The sequence below is a fragment of the Sinocyclocheilus rhinocerous genome, unplaced genomic scaffold (assembly GCF_001515625.1).
Source record: "Sinocyclocheilus rhinocerous isolate Xijiao unplaced genomic scaffold, SAMN03320098_v1.1 scaffold24, whole genome shotgun sequence".
Classification (NCBI taxonomy): Eukaryota; Metazoa; Chordata; class Actinopteri; order Cypriniformes; family Cyprinidae; genus Sinocyclocheilus; species Sinocyclocheilus rhinocerous.
The window spans coordinates 2903437-2916383 of NW_015647124.1; the positions used below are offsets into that span (position 1 = coordinate 2903437).

At 35.2% G+C, this 12947-nt stretch overlaps 2 protein-coding genes across 4 annotated transcripts in view; one reads left to right on the forward strand and one right to left on the reverse strand.

The window, feature by feature from the left end:
- The window catches only part of frmpd2 (FERM and PDZ domain containing 2), a 23618-nt gene extending 13953 nt beyond the window's left edge, over positions 1 to 9665 (reverse strand). The window contains exons 1-11 of the mRNA XM_016513260.1: positions 9462 to 9665; positions 7217 to 7338; positions 6966 to 7129; positions 6744 to 6809; positions 5719 to 5892; positions 3910 to 3979; positions 3677 to 3784; positions 3304 to 3439; positions 3086 to 3224; positions 2092 to 2244; positions 475 to 660 (exon numbers count right to left, since the gene is read on the reverse strand). Of these exons, the coding sequence (XP_016368746.1) occupies positions 475 to 660; positions 2092 to 2244; positions 3086 to 3224; positions 3304 to 3439; positions 3677 to 3784; positions 3910 to 3979; positions 5719 to 5892; positions 6744 to 6809; positions 6966 to 7129; positions 7217 to 7337 (1317 nt within the window). The 5' untranslated portion in view covers position 7338; positions 9462 to 9665. The remainder of the gene's footprint in view (positions 1 to 474; positions 661 to 2091; positions 2245 to 3085; positions 3225 to 3303; positions 3440 to 3676; positions 3785 to 3909; positions 3980 to 5718; positions 5893 to 6743; positions 6810 to 6965; positions 7130 to 7216; positions 7339 to 9461) is intronic.
- Positions 9666 to 10692: 1027 nt separating this feature from the next.
- LOC107709004 (mitogen-activated protein kinase 8-like) overlaps positions 10693 to 12947 on the forward strand; it is a 17855-nt gene continuing 15600 nt past the window's right edge. For all 3 annotated transcript variants that reach the window (XM_016513400.1, XM_016513399.1, XM_016513401.1), the window contains exon 1: positions 10693 to 10865. The gene's annotated coding sequence lies outside the window, so the exon portion shown is untranslated. The remainder of the gene's footprint in view (positions 10866 to 12947) is intronic.

The window sequence follows — 12947 nt, forward strand, 5'->3', positions numbered from 1 at the left end:
CTGTCTGTCTGTCTGTCTGTCTGTCTGCCTGTCTGTCTGTCTGTCTATCTATCTATCTATCTATCTATCTATCTATCTATCTACCTACCTGTCTATCTGTCTGTCTGTCTGTCTGTCTATCTATATTTTACAGTCTTCATTTTAGGACTTTAAAACCCTAGAAGAAATATCAAAATTAATTTGAATTTAGTGGAAAACATTTTCCTCATAGAAGACGTGTATTTAAGTCATTGTTTTTATGAATTATATTTTTTTAAATAACATAATAAATTTGGACAAAAATGAGTATGATGTAATCAAACTGTTTATACTGTATACTTCTTATACTATTCAAGGAAAAATCAACCTAGGAATAGCTTTCTCACAGTGCGCACATTAATCTTGGACAGGGGGAAGTGTTTTAACATTTTTGCTGTTGTATCGTAACAAAAATACCAAAAATCTTCCTAAATGATACGGTGTTTGTTGACTCACAGCTGAGGTGATATTGGTCGTCTCTCTCCAGTGGAATCTAAGGCTTGCGGTTTGGGAGTTATTAATAACTTCATACACAATGACTCCTTTGGCACACACTCCCAGCAGCAGCTCTCCGAACACGGGCTTCTTCTCACGGGCCGCGCGGTGAAACAGCACGCCGTACTCCGGAAGCTGCTGGATGCTCTGTGGAGGAGTTAGGCAGCGCTGCCAAGTCATTTGGACAGATTATGTGATGCAGGACACCCACCAGCCATCATCGCATCCAGAAAAGCTGTTCAGACCTAATGGAGTCTGTAAAAATATCTGGCCTGCAGCCCGTACAGTCATTATGGGTTTGAATAAATGCAAGATGTCAAGATGAAAAGCAGTTTGTCACATGCAGCATGAACAAATGCAGCTGTCACATTTTCCATCCTTCTCATTCTTTATTTTCACTCAAAAATGTGGCCCCAAAAATAATTTGGACACTTAAGTCACACTTAAAAATGTCTGAAATTCATTGCATTAGAAGTTCAAATATCAAGAACTGCCTTCATTGACTCCAAATTGTTATTTGAAAGTAAGATCTTAAAATAAAAAAAATGTAAGCATATTTCATTTCAGTTAGTTGCCAAGGCAACATGTCTTATTTAAATTTAGTTTAACTTGACATACTAAAATAACTAAAACTAAAACGGAAATATGTAGAAAATAAGTATATATATATATTTACTTATTTATTTTCTACATATTTCAGTTTTAGTTATTTTAGTATGTCAAGTTAAACTAAATGTACTAAACTAAACTAGCTTTTATTAATTTTTAAAGTACTTTTTATTTTTCCATTTTCCCTTTTTTTTTTTTTTTTAAATTAAAATTTTAGAACTTTAGTTAAACTTTTATTAATTGTATATTTTTGTAATATATATATATATATATATATATATATTACAAAAATATACAATTATTAAAAGTTAATTTAAAATAGATAATGTAAAAATAAAAAGTACTTTAAAAAGTTAAATAAAAGCTAGTTCTCACCTAGGAAACTTGTTACAACATCTCATGAGGTTTTTGAGTCAAATGTCTAATTATGCAAAAGTGTGTTTTCTCTAGCTTTAAACTCTATCAAATTATTATTATTATTTTTGTATGAATTTTGTCCTCTTTTTGCTGTAGCTGTTAGATAACACAAGTGAACACAATAAAACCACAATGATATACACTTAGAAAAGTAGATTTAAACTCAAAAGTTAAACTGTACTCTCAAGATGAAGTACTTTTTTATGTCATGTTTTCACATTTTATCATGTTTAATGTTGCTGTATGTTACCTCTTGCAGTTTTATTGTTTCATAAATGCTTTCCCGTTTTAACTGAATTGAAAAGCCTAATAGGCTGTTTAATGGCTGGTTCCATTGTGACAACTTGCCCCATATTATGTGACAACATGCCCCTTTGTAATAATGAGGATTCTTAGGGTTAAATGTTGAATAGAAATGTTCACTAGAGTAAAATGTGTAACAGCTAACACCGGCCTGCCCTACATACTTCATATGAAAAAGTAAAATGAAATGATGATGGCATTTAATGACATACTGTGTGTGCTGTCAGTAAACACAGAAGTGAATGTAACCTTGAGAAACTCGAGCTCGGCCTCCTCTGCACTCATGTTTGCATTGTTGGCGTGTAACCGTAGCAACTCTTGTTTCAGGCAAGGCATTGCCATTTTCTGCAAAACACTCTTGGAAACGTAATGCTCAGGCTGATAGTAGTTCTTCCCCCAGACCTGCAGAAGACACAGAAAACAGTGTTTTAGTCTTTCCAACCCAAGTATACACTCATACATGTTACATTAAATTAGTTCATTACATAACCATCTAGCATCTGCTTCATAGAAATTTGACCTGATACGTTCTCAATGCTTCCTGAAGACGTAATATTATTTATTTTTATCTTCTCTGGCACCATTTAAAGGTGTGACATCACTGCACAGATATAGAGACTAAAGCACACACGTATTTATGACTGTAACACTGAGAATAAATCATAGAAATGCCATCATGTCATTTTTGGTTAATATTGTTAACTAAAATCAGAAATCAAAAAATCAGAAACTGATACAAAATACTTTAACATAATATACAATAATAACGTTTAAAAAACATTTTCATTATCTGAAAAAATAAAAAATATATATATAATAAAATTGTAAACAAACTCAGCTGACACACTGACAAAATTATTCATCAAAATCAGAAATATATATTACATAAAAAATACAAATCAAATTATATAAATAAAAAATATATATATTTTATAAAATATTAAAGTATTATAAAATATTATAAAATATTAAAAATTGAAAACTTATTTTATTTCAGCTAGTTGCCAAGGCAACAGTTCTTAATTTCATTTAGTTTAAGCTGATGGACTAAATTAGCTAAAACTTAAAACTAAAACAAATAAAAACTATAAAGATATATAAAAAAGCAAAAAATATAATTAAAATTTAAAAAATTACAAATTAATAAAAAAAGACAAAAACATACAACCTGACCTTAATTAAAAGAAAACAGAAAATATAAAACTAAAATCTTATTCACTATAATGATATATCTCAGTGATACCTCAGGCATACTGTCCCCAAACTCGGCTTGAAGAGCCAAGGCACCAAGAAACAAGCAGGTCTCCTCATTACAGGGAAGACGATCGTCCAGAATGTCCCGTCTCAGCTGGAGATAGTACTGATGACGGGTCAGCTTGTGTCTGCCGCCATGAAGGGCAAAGTTAGACAACAGTGACAGATAGAAACACACCATTAAATGAGGGAAAGGAAGAGACTTACAGAAGAACAGAGACGTCATTCACAAAATATCTGATGCGGAAATGAAGCACAAATGTGGCAGAGGGCACTTTTTTCCAGGCGCCAGGAGCAACTTTGGATATTTTTGTGTCATTGTCAAGAAAGAAAAATTCATTATCTGAAAAAGAGAAAAAAATACTATAAATTATAAACAAAAGCATCCTTCACACTGACCAAATTAGTCATCAATATGACAATTAGAAATACTAAACATTATATATTAAAGGGGTCATATGATGCTTTTTTAAAGATCATTATTTGACTCCTCCCCTCCAACCACCATCCCGATCTCCCACTTTTCACAATCCAAGTAAGTAAAAGGACTTGTGGATGTTGATTCTTAACATATGCAGGCATGCCTGATGTTGAAGGGATGAGTTGAGAGCTGCTGACCTGCTGAAGTCTGCTGGTGACGGTGTGCTGTTCCCTTTAAATGGCCAGACAGAGTTCTGACGGGACGCACCTAATGCAGACCAAGAGGGTTAAACTACAATGTATTTCATGGATCTTTATTTTAAGAGTAATGCCACTTTGTGAGGTTATTCTTAAAAATTCAGTCGATCAAAAAATGAATTTTGAGAAACATACCTCGAAGTCTTTCTCTAACCATCTGGCTTCGGTCTGTAAGATGAGCAGAATCATTTGGGTTTCTTTCAGCCTAGAAAACAAAAATAATACTCTGTTGCTGTTAAAGTGGACATAGGATGCCCATTTTCCACAAGTTGGTGTGATTCTTTAAGGTCTTCATGAAATGTCTGTAACATACTTTGGTTAGAATTCCTCAATGGTCGTGTAAAACAACTTGTCAAGAACAGCTCTGTTCACAGTGACCCGTTTCGGTGCATGTCTCTTTAAATGTTAATGAGCTAATGTTGTAGTTGTGCTATGTTCACTTTTACATCAAACTACAAAACACCTGCATTGCTCACGAGACCTTGTTGTTGCTACAGCTGCTCGAGCGCCGAGAAAACTGATGAGGGCGGAGATATGCTAGCATGCTACCGTGGGCGGGGCTTGAGCAGTGTGACATCATACTGCTCAGAAAATCAAAACGGCTTGATAATTGTGACTGTTTAGGTTTATTGGGGATTTTAAAAAGGGAGTGAATGGATTTTTGTCATTGTAGGCTGGTTGCACACACTGCTAAGACACATTTATATGCAAACCATGCACCATGTAAAAGTGAATTTTGCATCCGATGTCCCCTTTAAGTAAATATGTCAGATCCATATTCAAGGTGAAAACTGCCTAAAGTGTTGAAAGTTTGAACATTTACAATGTTGTTTAAAAGTTGTGAATAAAACAAAGATTACTGGAGTATGTTTTACAAGAAAATTATACTATTTCAGTCTTTCTACTAAATGTTTAATGCAGTGTGTTAAGTGTAATTATTGTGTTAAATAATGTTTGCGTTCATGAAGTTCCAAATAAAAAAATAAATAAATTAGATGAATTACTAGATTCACTGGATTATCCAAAATAGACAGTAATGACTATTTAATGTTGATTGAATGAAATAACAAACAAACAAACAAATTAATTAATTTTCATTTGGAAAAAAAAAACAATTATTCTATACTAAGATAATTTAATTCACTGTATTATCAAGAACTTAAAAAAATTATTTTAAATGTATTTATAAAAACTATTATTATCTAAATTTATACGCAAAAAAAATACTCAAAAGCACTTATTTAACACCATTTCTTTGCACTTATTTATGAAGTTTACTGGCAATTTCTGACTGAAAACTGTTTGAAAATAAATCCTACACCAGTTTATTTTCAGTGTAGCTGACTATTACAAACACTAAAATATGTAAGATACACAGAACTGAGTCTTTTAGTGAACCTACAGTGAGAGATTGTTGTATTAGTTTCAGTGCTGGTAATGTTTTTTTTTTTTTTTAAACCACAATTAAGTGTTACCAAATGTGACCCTGGAGCACAAAAGCAGTTTTAAGTCGCTGGGGTATATTTGTAGCAATAGCCAAAAAATACACTGTATGGGTCAAAATGATAGATTTTTCTTTTATGCCAAAAATCATTAGGATATTAAGTAAAGATCATGTTCCATGAAGATATTTAGTAAATTTCCTACCGTAAATATATCAGAACTTCATTTTTGATTAGTAATATGCATTGCTAAGAACTTCATTTGGACAACTTTAAAGGCGATTTTCTCAATATTTAGATTTTTTTTGCAACCTCAGATTCTAGATTTTCAAATAGTTGTATCTCAGCCAAATATTGTCCTATGATAACAAATTTACGTACCTTATTTATTCAGCTTTCAGATGATGTATAAATCTCAATTTCGAAAAATTGACACTTAAGACTGGTTTTGTGGTCCAGGGTCACATATGGTAAAATGACTAACCACCCAGCTCCCAGTTACCTGCAGAACATCCTCTGCCATCTGTCTGATGGCTTTCTGTGGCCGGGGCAGGACGGTGGTCTTATGGTGTTGTTCACATGTCTCCAGCACTGTCAGCAGGTTCACCCGTTTGTGAGCCACATCCTCGCACATGCTCAGTAAAAGACTGTTCAGGCTGTCGCTGAGCCGGATGGGCTGTCGGGAGACGAGGTGCAATAAGTCTTCAATTTACACTTGTTAAAGGTGCACTAACTGTAGGCTTAGCTGGTTTTGACCACTGACAAATGTAAATGCTGATTTAATTTGTTTAAAAAAACTTTAAGGGGGATTCTTATCATCCAATAAGGAACAAAAAGTGTTCAATTTTATTTGATGTTGACTTTAACCCTCTGTCACTCCATTCTTGTGACTAATAACATAAACATTAAAATATAATAAAATAAAATACAAAAATACCTAAACTTTTTTTTTCAGCTAGTAGCCAAAGCAACATTTCTCATTTTCACTTAAACTGATGTACTATTTAACTAAATAACTAAAACTGAAATAAAATGAATAAAAAAAAATAAATAAATAAATTAAAAAAAAATATATATATATAGTTTTTTTTATATATATATATAAAAACATAAAATGACTAAAATACAAGAAAAATTACTAAAAGCAAAATTAATGGAAAATGGAGACAAAAATGCGAAATATAAACACTGTTTCAAAATATTAATAAAACTGTAACAGTATCTCAGTGATAATAAAATAACACTGTTCACCTCTAAATTATGCAGCATTTATGTCTACAAAACATAATACAAATATTGGGGGAAAAAATATTTTCAATTTATATTTGCAATCCAATGATCAAATAATTTATTTTCGTAGTTATTTTTATATTTAGACATTATCAAATACCTAATTCTGGCTGATCTGGAGATTGTACCCCAAAAAATTGCTCTATATTTTCATATTTTTGTATTGCAATCATTTTTGACCGTGAAGATGTTTTTTTTTTGTAAAGAAAACATACAGTTAATTGAAGAGGAACTCACCTGATTTTGTGGAAGATGATAATCTACTGTCCAATAGAGAGTCATGCCTAGTGAGTAAACCACCATCTAAAATCAGAGCAAATAAATGCTACATTTTGTCTTGATTTGCCATAAACCACGTTTGGAAAGCTTATCTTTTTAAGACACTCACCACTGCTTCTCTCAACCTTCAGCGGGAAGGTCAGGCTGAAAACTGTCTACAATAATTGGAGGTCAGCTTACCTTCTCCGTGGCCTGTCTTCTGAAGGAAGGGTTGCTCTGTGACATTTCCGGGGAAGCGAATGAGCTCATGTCCTCAGCTCGTCCGCAGCTCTTGAAGGCAATACTGCCGACTGCAGAAAGGAGCATGGAGCCGGGACTGATGACACAGCACATGTTACCAGGATCTGGATGAAGGGAGGGAGATGAAATGGTGACAGATTATGTTGGCAATCAAGGATAAGTGCATGAAAAGAGTTGAAAGATCTCTCTACCTTTACTGGAGATGGAGATCAAGGTTTCTGCAGCACCGAGGAGGAGAGCCCAGACCTCGTCCTCCTCCAGAGGAGCTCCCCGTGACTCCAGCACCTCCGCCAGCGTCACAAATGTGCTCATTCTGTCAGCCACAAGACACGCACATCACACAGTTGCATGAAAAATTATGTGAACCTTTGGACTTCATAGCTTCACCGAAAAATAAGATTTTGCTGAAAATGTACTCTGGCCATCCAAGATGTAGATGAGTTTGTTTCTTCATCAGATTTGGAGAAATGCAGCATTGCATCAGTGTCTCAGCAATGGATGCTCTGCAGTGAATGGGTGCCGTCAGAATGAGAGTCCAAACAGCTGATAAAAACATCACAATAATCCACAAGTAATCCACAGCACTCCAGTCCATCAGCTAACATCTTGTGAAGCCAAAAGCTGCGTGTTTGTAAGAAAGCAATCCATTATAAAGGTGTTTAAATCCATAATCCATAATAACAGTGAAAAAGTCCATCTCCTGTTGTTTCTCACATCAAAATCCATGCACCTTCATATTTGTTTAGAGCTGTTTTGGCTTGTAAACGGTGCTTGATCTGTGCAGATTTCTCTCCTGATTCAGACAAAACAGCTTTTTCACTGGAGAAAGCAACATTATTGTGGACTCGTATATTGTCCGGAAGCAACATTTTGAAGTTAAAAACGTCTTGATGGATTTGTTTCAGCTTTTCACTTCACAAGACATTAACTGATGGACTGGAGTGCTGTGGATTACTTGTGGATTATTGTGATGTTTTTATCAGCTGTTTGGACTCTCATTATGACGACACCCATTCACTGCAGAGCATCCATTGCTGAGACACAAACTTATCAACATCTTACATGGCCTGAGGTTGAGCACAATTGTAGCAAATTTAGATTTTTTTGAGTGAACTATTCTTTTAACTTTTTGAGACGTCATTAGCCTAGGGATTCACAATTTCTTTCCTCCCCGCACCGTAAATGTTACACTGTTTGTTCACATATTATTGTGTTTTACTTGTTTAAGCAGACTATATTTGTATTGTTGTGGCTTACTTGAAGATCAGATCCAATTTTATGACCATTTTATGCAGAAATCCATGGTTTAGGTTTTCTAAAGTCTCGACTTATTTGAGTAGCTGACACAAAAGAAGATATTTTAAAGAATTGTCAAACAGTCAATGGGGTCTAAAACAACACTGAACTCCATGTATTGACAAAAAAAAAAGAGAGATGTTTTTTTTCTAAGTATCTTCTTTTTGTGTCTCACAGAAGAAACAAAGTCTTACATGTTTGGAACGACATGAAGGTGAGTAAATGAATGCATTTGCGTAGATTGGCAAGCTATAATTAGCTAAAGTACAGTCTCCAGCACACCTCTTTAATTAATTACCTCTTTAATTACCTGTTAAATGGGGGAACTACCTTGCATAGCACGTAAGAGCCTAACTAACAGAACTAAACACTACACATTTTCTGTGCTTCATGTCAGTCTCGTTTTCACACAGTTGCATTCAAGCCTGGTGGATTCTAAAGTCAAAACACCATAAAAGAGCAAAATTAAGATGAAGCTTTCATTGAACTGGAATGCTGTTTTATATGTTACAATTTCCTCCACAAGAATGAATGGGGCAGTAGGTTTTTCCAGTTGCACGCAGTCTCAAAGAAAGGTTGATCGGTTCATCTTGTGCTGGAGTAATTAACCCTCAACCTGGCTTGCAAAGGTTCCATCGAAATATTTTCAAGATTACTTTAAAGCATTTTATTCTACTACATAAATTCAATATACGTATATAGTGATTTGAATATATTTATATTTGCATTTATGCAGCAAAATGTCCCTGTTAACTCTATAGTGGATTATCATGACTTTTGTCCCTCATGACTGTCACTATCCTTGAGTCACTGGTCTTTCTATTACAACAAAACCCTTATATGTTGAAAAGAGTCATATGTAATACTATTTTTAATGCAGAGGATATTATGAACACCATGTATGAATAGGCAAAACACTGTAAACTTCATTACAGCGCCTGTCATTAATGGCATAACTGGATCTATGTACAGTAGGTTTAAAAATGTTTGCTAAGGGAAAATAAATATAAATTTATTTTTTTTACTAATGGCCATGCCATTCTAAAGGTCTTATATATTGAAGAATAATGCTTCCCACATCTCTGTGTTTTAAGACATTGACTATGTAAAGTTCAAGGATAAGTTGTAAAGCACGTTTACCTTTCTACGTTCGATATACGCAGAGTTGTCCTCCGGATATCTTCAGCTCAGCATAAATCCTCTCAAGCATCTTGCTCTGTGCCTCGCTCTTACATACTGACAAATACACTACTTGTATAATTATCAATATCACCGGCTACACCGTTATTTTCTGGGAATATCCTCCATTGAAATGCTGTTGCTGCTGTGTTTTGGCTTAATTAGTCCTATTCTTAGAGTCCAGCCATAAGAACTCAATTGGATTAGAGCAAAGGTTTGACAGGTCAGTGGGCGACCAATCAGTGTGTCCAAACTCCCCACCAGGCCTCCACTAATCTCACTCAATAGATGTGAGGTGTGATTTCACCACTGTCCAGTACAGTATATTCTTATGATGCCATTACATGATGCATTCTGGAAATGTTATATCTAGTTAAAAAGTTTCAAAAAGATCCCTCGTATGTTTTCATTTTGTCAAATGAATTACTAAATTATTGTAATCAGCACTTACTCACTAAAGAAATAATAATCTTGCTCTTTTGTAACCCTTTTGCCCTTGACCTTTTGTCAAAAGGTGATATAGCAGAAACGCAGAAAAGTTCATGCATCGTCATATGGCATCATCATACTAAACATGAGCTGTTGATTAAATGCACAATTTTAAAAGCATAACAATAAGTATTTGGATGCAAGAGTTTGAGATATTAAAAAGCATACACCCAAAATAAGTATAATTGTAATTTTTACCAATTTGTGTCGATGCCCATATTTAAATTTTACCTTATGCTTATCATTTTTCTAACACATGTGAATAAATTCTATAAGACCTTGCTGATACACAAGGCTGAACGTGTTATATAAAGTAAAAATAAAAAAAAATGTAAAAAAAAATGTGTGTGTGTGTGTGTGTGTATATATATATATATATCTAAAATGTATTTAAATTAGCCCATATTTAATTAGATAGTCTCGTTTGCATACTTATTTCAGATAATTCGTAATACAAAACAATTGTCTTATTGTAAGTAATGTAATTAAAATACCCCATTCACTCTTGGAGTCTTGTTGGTTTTTGAAGTTAAAATCTTGATATACTGTGTCATTCCGTTCTGTTGTTGGTGAACACATTTGTTTCTGTGATGTAACAGTAAAAGAAAGCCTAACTATAAGCGATTCTTCTCAATAATAAGCAACGCGACGTCGGGCAAAACGCAGAAACTGCACACGTCACGTCCACGCAGAGACTCAGTGACGTAGTACGCAAGTGTCCGCACTCCGCAGCTCAAGGCCTGCCAGTGGACGGAAGCACACAGTGAGCGCAGAGCTTGTGTCTTCAACTGGAGAACAAGACGAATACAACATACTGCTGAGCTCAGTGTGAAGACGCCAGAGCTTTTCTAAACCTGCTCTGTGTCTTCTAAGAGGGTGAGTAAACAGCAGTTTACCCGCTGATGTTTTAAGGTGGGTTGTGGGGGAGGGTAACGCTGGTTTGTTGCTGTAATACACCTCAGTAAACACTCGCTGGTTTAAACTGGTTATTTGGTGGAATAAACATCTTGGTGTGTTCTTTGACTTAGTGGACATCATTGTGTTTTACAGTATTGTACATATCGATATGGCACATGGGCTGATACTGGTACCGTGGTACATTAATGGTGTATTAGTACTGTGGTACTCCGATATATACCATGGTACTGTATGTTTACCACATGCTGATTAATATATTATGATATATACATGGTATTTTAAAGAATACCACGGTGTTTATGGTATGTAAATCTACTCTTTAGTCATTCTGCAGGTGACCTGATGTGTAAGGTTGAGATCCACGTCTAACATTGGCTGTGTCTCAAATCTTAGTGAGCTTCCCACCTTGACAGACAGCATTGTGTGTGATGCTCAAACATGCCGTCTGTGTAGGGAAGCTCCTTGAGTTTTGAGAGCCGTTTGTGTCCATGCATAACTCCCTGTGCTCTGATCGTACAGATAGTCTTTCACTGCATAGACCGGGTTGATTTGATTTGGATTAAGTGTGATGGACTCGATGGAGGTTATGGAGAGAAATTGAGGTCTTTGGTTGTGGATGGTGCTGTGAGATGTTGAATTCAGGGCATTCGGGTGCGGTTCTCCATATTATTTTAGGAGATGATTGACACTTTCCATTCACATTGATGTTAAAGAATGCAATATCTGAAGTTTGAATTAAAATGTAATTAATTGCAAAGTCCTGATCCCTCAAGTATGGACCATTAAACAGTGTGCTGAAATAATCGATAATAAAAATAATCGGCAACAAATTTGATTATTGATTAATTAATAATCGATAAATTGACCAGTAGTGAATAAAATATTTATATGGACAAAATGCACCTGAAAAATAGTGGAGGACACAGACTGAGTGGTAGAAGTTAACATTTAGTCTGGTAATCTTAAACACTAGTTAACATTTAGTCTGGGCTTCAAATATATATATATATATATATATATAAATCTGATGTAATTTAATGATTTACAATTGTGAATTGAATTGTCTTCTACAGATTTACAGTCATACTGTATGCAATAATGCTTTTAGGTTAAAATAAACCAGAGTTCTTGCACTTTTGACTCATTTGTCAAAGACACTGTACTGTTGATATGCCTTGCGTGAAAACAATCACATGAACGCACAACATGAACATGTTAGATCGAGACGCCACGCCAGATAATTAAGATCCAGCCCCGGACGCCAGATCCTGTCAGAAAATATCTGTTTTGTCTAATAACAGAACAACTTGTCGGCAGAGCTGCCGATACCCAAAACCTGTTAACAGCAAGTCTTGTCTGGTACCGACTAGTGCTGGGCAGTATACCGGTTCATACCGAATACCGGTGTTTATTTTTGTTATGATATGAATTTTTGAATTTCGCTTAAACAACGTTCGGAATGTGTATATTGTTTGAAAAGGGGTCTCTTTTCACTGTTGCACTGTGGTGAGGGAACAGCTGTATGTGTTACTAAGCGTGAAAGTTCCGAAACTGAAGCTGTAGAACTAATAGAACGTGATGACACAGAAGAACTCATCCACAATATCCACATTGACCGCCACAAATATCCACCGCCCCCTGCCATCAGCTCACGCGTCTCTCACACACACACACGCACACACACACACACACACGAGTGCGACTTTAGCACTAGATTTAGCAACTTCAGACCCTTTTAGCGGCTTTTTTCCATAGAATATTCATACTAACAAACCTAGCGACTTTTTGGGATAAACCTTAGCTATGGTTCAGTTGGAAGATGTCGCCAGTGCTGTCCCGCGAGCACTAGGTCTGACTTTCCCGGAGAAGTGTCACCTCTCTCGGCGTCTGTTCTGTGCAGTGAGCGGCAGAGAAGCACCGCAGCCGACTCGTCAATAAATGAGTACAAAACAGCGTTTCCTAGCACCTGTCGCTTACTGATTGTTTGGAATTATAAATATGAGCGTAGTTAATATCACATGCACTTTTTAGTTTGTTGTT